This window comes from Cottoperca gobio, chromosome 15, assembly GCF_900634415.1.
Source record: "Cottoperca gobio chromosome 15, fCotGob3.1, whole genome shotgun sequence".
NCBI classification, from domain to species: domain Eukaryota; kingdom Metazoa; phylum Chordata; class Actinopteri; order Perciformes; family Bovichtidae; genus Cottoperca; species Cottoperca gobio.
The window spans coordinates 23,931,623-23,937,471 of NC_041369.1; the positions used below are offsets into that span (position 1 = coordinate 23,931,623).

At 44.2% G+C, this 5,849-nt stretch overlaps 1 protein-coding gene across 1 annotated transcript in view; it reads left to right on the top strand.

The window, feature by feature from the left end:
• Positions 1 to 3,263: 3,263 nt before the first annotated feature.
• arfgef3 (ARFGEF family member 3) overlaps positions 3,264 to 5,849 on the top strand; it is a 44,313-nt gene continuing 41,727 nt past the window's right edge. The window contains exon 1 of the mRNA XM_029449272.1: positions 3,264 to 3,532. Within this exon, the coding sequence (XP_029305132.1) occupies positions 3,448 to 3,532 (85 nt within the window). The 5' untranslated portion in view covers positions 3,264 to 3,447. The remainder of the gene's footprint in view (positions 3,533 to 5,849) is intronic.

Here is a 5,849-nt window from a genome sequence, read left to right on the forward strand (position 1 = left end):
GGAGGAAGAGGGCGGCAGCTTCTGCCGTGTCAGAGGCAAAGCAGTGGGTGTGGGAGAAGTTCGGAGAAGCTATGGAGAAGGACTTTCTGTTGGCACCAAGATGCTTCTGGAAAACCATCTGGCACCTCAGGAGGGGGAAGCGAGGAACCAGCCAAGCTGTGTACAGCAAGGGTGGGACCCTGCTGACTTCGACTGAGAAGGTTATCGGCCGGTGGAAGGAGCACTTTGAGGAACTCCTGAATCCGACTAACACGCCCTCTATGGTAGATGCAGAGCTGGAAGCTGATGGGGGATCATCGTCAATTTCCCTGATGGAAGTCACTGAGGTAGTCAAACAACTCCACAGTGGCAAAGCCGCAGGGGTTGATGAGATCCGTCCAGAAATGCTGAAGGCTTTGGGTGTTGAGGGGCTGTCTTGGTTGACACGCCTCGTCAACATTACGTGGAAGTCTGGGACAGTGCCTAGGGGTTAGCAGACCGGGGTGGTGGTTCCCCTATTTAAAAAGGGGGACCCGAGAGTGTGTGCCAACTACAGGGGTATCACACTTCTCAGGCTCCCTGGTAAAGTCTACTCCAAGGTACTGGAAAGGAGGGTTCGGCCAGTAGCAGAACCTTTGATTGAAGAGGAACAATGCGGATTCCGTCCTGGTCGTGGAACAACGGTCCAACTCTTCACTTTCGCAAGGATCTTGGAGGGGGCCTGGGAGTACGCCCATCCGGTCTACATGTGTTTTGTGGATCTGGAGAAGGCGTATGACCGGGTCCCCCGGGTGATACTGTGGGAGGTGCTGCGGGAGTATGGGATGAGGGGGTCACTTTTGAGGGCCATCCAATCCCTGTACGCCCAAAGCGAGAGTTGTGTCCGGATACTCGGCAGTAAGTCGGACTTGTTTGCAGTGAATGTTGGCCTCCGCCAGGGCTGCGCTTTATCACCAATCCTGTTCATGATTTTCATGGATGTGGTCCTTATGGCATCATCAGTCTGTGACCTTCGACCTTCGCAGCCGAGTGTGAAGCGGTTGGGATGAGGATCAGCACCTCAAAATCTGAGGCCATGGCTCTCAGCAGGAAACCGGTGGATTGCCTACTCCGGGTAGGGAATGAGCCATTACCCCAAGTGAAGGAGTTCAAGTACCTCGGGGTCTTGTTCGCGAGTGAGGGGACAATGGAGCGAGAGATTGGCCGGAGAATCAGAGCAGCGGGGGCGGTATTACAGTCACTTTACAACACCGTTGTGACGAAAAGAGAGCTGAGCCAGAAGGCAAAGCTTTCAATATACCGGTCGATCTTCGTTCCTACCCTCACCTATGATCATGAAGTCTGGGTCATGACCCAAAGAACGAGATCACGGGTACAAGCGGCCGAAATGGGTTTTCTCAGACGGGTGGCTGGTGTCTCCCTTAGAGATAGGGTGAGAAGCTCAGCAATTGGTCATTATGACTTTTTACTACTTTAACTTCCAAATGATTGTAAACAGCTTGTAAAACTTTGAAGTGCATTTGATTAGTTTGAAAGGAGCTTTGTTGATTTCCTCCACACGCTGTATCTGATAGCCTCTTGGCGTTCAGCGTAGATATGTATCTGCAGTTTAAAACTCTAGAAAAGCTTCCTGCTTCATTGTTGTCCTTTAAGAGAGAATTCATTTCATAATTAAAGTCATGTTTGGACAAGTGTGTGTCAAAGTAATAACCTGCCAGGCTCCCGAACGTGTTCATCGCTCTCATCGCTCAGTTTATTGTGTGCCTGTGTTTATGGAGATTTAATACAATGACCTTTTAATACCTATAATCTGTGTTTCTTGCATTCATTTGATTATCTCCACCTCTTTTTGTTGGCTCATTCTTTCATAGCCCCATTCCACGATCCTGATCGGAAGTCAAGCCAATGAATAAATGAATATAAATGACTGAATATGAATCATCATCTCCCTCCCTTGTGAACAGCTACAAATTGTTTACTAAGTTTATTAAACTGTATTCATGAAGGTCAGGTGTGTGTGTCTCTTTGTCAGGACATTTTTTAAACTGTCTTGCAAACAATTAGGAAGCTTTAACCAACAATTAAAGAAAACACATTTTAGGATAAAGGATTTATTTAAGCGTGCAGAAGATGCATCCTGCTGACTTTAAAGTCCTTTCATCTACAGTGACCATCAAGTGAGATGTTCCACGTGTCTCACAGCCGAACGCTGTCAGGATTAATGCTAACATAACATGCTAACATCCTAAAATTACATGTTATAAATTAGCATATTAAAATGTTCACTTTGTTACTATCATGAATGCACGACACATGTTAACCATCCTATTGTGTTTTCAAATTTGTTTATTTATTTCATAAATATATATTAATACAATCTCGCAGATAATATTAAATACTCTCAAACTCTTGTTTCTATTGTGTTTCATCCACACAACTACCCAGAATGTTTCATTTCTGCACTTCATAGCCTTCTGGTAAAAAACTATGTTCTGAAAATCATATTTTATTCTATGTTTGATGATTTGATGATTTGGTTTGATGAGATTTCCTCCTGGAAGGTAAAGGTGTCCATTGGACCACACAATAAAAAATGAAACGTAGATGTTGTGGCTGTGGATGGATATCAAGTTAGTTATGATGTAAATATTATACCAAAAAACAAAGAAAACACTTTTCATTCATTTGAGATAATTCAGTGAACATTTTGGGAAATGTTCCCATTATTTAGCAAAACAAGTCATTATTCTGAGAAAGTTTTAAAAATATTTTTGACTGATTTTTCATCATATTGGCGGAAATGGACTTCCATAAAAAGCTCTTTATTCTGAAGGCAGCTGTGTGTGCGAGCTTCCTCCACCTGTCGCCTGAAATCCCATTCCAGTGACTCCATCATCCTCGCCACAGTTTGAAGCCTCCCCACTGGGAAACCATGTAAATACTGTGTTGCCTGGTTGGACAGAAACCCTCCTTTTAAGCGGAAGACTCTGCGTACTCTGCGGTGTAACCCGGCAGCTTGATTCGAGGGCTAAAAGGACCCGGATCTGGCCACCGGGAAGAAGTATCAGCTGGAACGGATTTCAAAACACGGTAAAGCTGAGGAAGAAACGACTGAAGAAGATGATAGAAGTTCGTTTAAATGTTGGATTTATGATGAGCGACGAGTTATGAGGATTATGTGTCCGGTGTCAGAGGATCTTCGCTGTTCTTCCTGGAGGCCATAGCGGTGCATTTCTGCAGAAGAAACACACACTTCCTCCTTCCACCTTCAGAGGATTGACGGCTGGTGACATCATTGGCTGGTCATTGGGAATGAATCATCGCCTTCATCAGGGGGGGTCAGGGATGCTGTCACTGTCTCTGCACCCTTAAAATACACAGAGAAACCCACACGTACACAAACCCACCCAGCCCCCGACGTGTCTCTGTTCTCCGGGATTACAAAGCCGCCAGGTGTTTGGAGCCAGCATGGAGGAAATCCTGCGAAAGCTGCAGAAAGACGCGTCCGGCCACAAGCACAAAGCTATCCGCGATGCCTGCGTCTACGCCCGCGGTGAGTGTACCACAGCCCCCCCCCCCCCCCCGGCTCTCAGGCTGCAGGAGGGGGGCGAAGGGATGAGGGAAATCTGCGACAGTGTTCACCTGCTAGCTGTTAGGAAACATGGATCAGCTGCACTATTCCGCACAGGCCTGTTTTTAAACGATGGTCCACGCATTGTGCAAGAAGCCACGACATCTTAAAGTGCTACAGTGTTTCGTGCAAGTTGAACATGTATTTAAGGTGGTCAACCCCAAACACTGATGTTGGGATGGCGGGGGGGGGGGGAGCTGCTGTTGCCCCTGCTGTTTAGTCTCTTTGGGATCAACGAGCACAGCTGCAAATTAAACCTAGTAATTTAATCCTCAAGTTCTTTTTAGACTGTTTTTAAAATCACTTCTGACTGCAGCATCCCTTTGTTAGTGTAAGATAACTTCCAGCATTGAAAGTCAATGTTCCTGCACTTACAATACTTAGTTATCATGTAATCATAGGCCGACATTATACATATATAAGGGTCACGTTTAATTCTGTGAACATAAATGGGATTTGAAGGAACACGTTTGCAATAACCTCGATAAAGTATAGATGCATACTTCAGCCATGGTGAACCACAGACACCGTGATCATAGAGAACATAGCAGTGATATAAAGCAGAGTAACATCACTGTAACAACACTACTGAGTACTACAGATAAGCAGTTCTATATGTCTGATGTATGAAAAGCATCCCAAACACAAATCGTGGAGCTTTATGTATAATGTTAAGCGGCTGTGATGATAGCAACATATGACATCATGCATAACACCGCTACAAAAACCAACAGAGCGTCCTTGAATGTAGAAAATATTCACATTTTAAGAAGTTCTTACCTTTTCTTTCTTAAAACATTACTCAAACCGATTATCAATTTAATAGTTGACAACTAATGGATTCATCTTTGCAGCTCTAAACTGAAATGTATTTAAAGTCATGGCTTGGAGCATCTTGCAGACACAGAAACCAGGAAGAACCTTTTAAACAGGATGTTTTCTCATTACTCTCTGTGTGTTCACAGTTCACTGCTTTTACCAGAAGTTCTCTCCTCAGTGAAGCAGAAAAGCCTCCATAGGAAATTGGTTAGAAACAATCCCAAGGAAAATGAGTTCCGCACCATTAAAACGTGACGTCAGTGGGATATTATTAGTGTTAAAGCATGACTCGCCTGACCTTTTTCTGGCAGGTGAAACTCTGCAAGTAGAGAATGGGTTCAGATTGTGCTGATGTAGGGACAATCACGCAGCCTTATCACACACACACACACACACACACACACACACACACACACACACACACACACACACACACACACTGCAAGGGCATGTTTAAACCTAATAATGAGATTAAACAAAGTGGACTGCAAGCATGCATTTTCCTACACACACACACACACACACACACACATGAAAATGCAAGGTGTATGTAAAAAAGTAGGTCTCCATTGTGACACTAAGGGACATTTCATCAGCCAATGAAACGTTTACAGACTGCTTTACATGATGTTTAAATGGCCGTGTCTCCAATATTTCAAAGTGCAGCTCATAGTAGCAGCTCTGAATGTGAAGAATGCCAAACGTCCCAAGTGGACGCCACCTTAGACACACACACACATGCAGACACGCAGACACAGGGCTGGTGTATACAGGGCAAGGCTAGTGTACACTAAACCTGGAAGCATGTACACAACATGACGGCGTGTGCAGAGTAACAGGAGATTTATGCTGTTTTTAGAGACGTCAGCATTGTATCATATTTCAAGTTTCTAGAGGGAAAGATGAAGTAGTTAGTATGTCAAGTAGTAGTTCAACATATGAAGCCAGGCCGGAGGTCATTCAGCATACGATGTACTGTTCACTTGAACTGCTGCAAAGCATTACTTTGAACAAGCTGTGTGATATTAAGCTTTGTTAAAGCACAAGGCTGGAGTTACTCTTACTGAAGACATGCATCTTTTGAAATGATTTGAATAGTTTAAATAACAAAAGAAAGGAGGACATTGTGAGATTGTTGGGGACTATTTTCAGTGGTGAAAGAATCCACATGTGGTGCTTTAGTGAGGACTGTAGTTTGAGTCGGCAGGAAGGTGCAGGTGGGAGTGAATCCAATACAGGAACATTGTTGAGATATGGAAATATAAAATATCACCAGCCTTATCCTGTATGAACACTTTGTATCTAGCTAGTGTTCTGTGCTAACTAGCTAGCTAACAGTGTTGACATTAGCGTTTGTGTGAGGAAGCAGATTCTTCTTTAGGTAAAGAGAATCTGGAGTTTCTCCCGAGCTCAACAAACA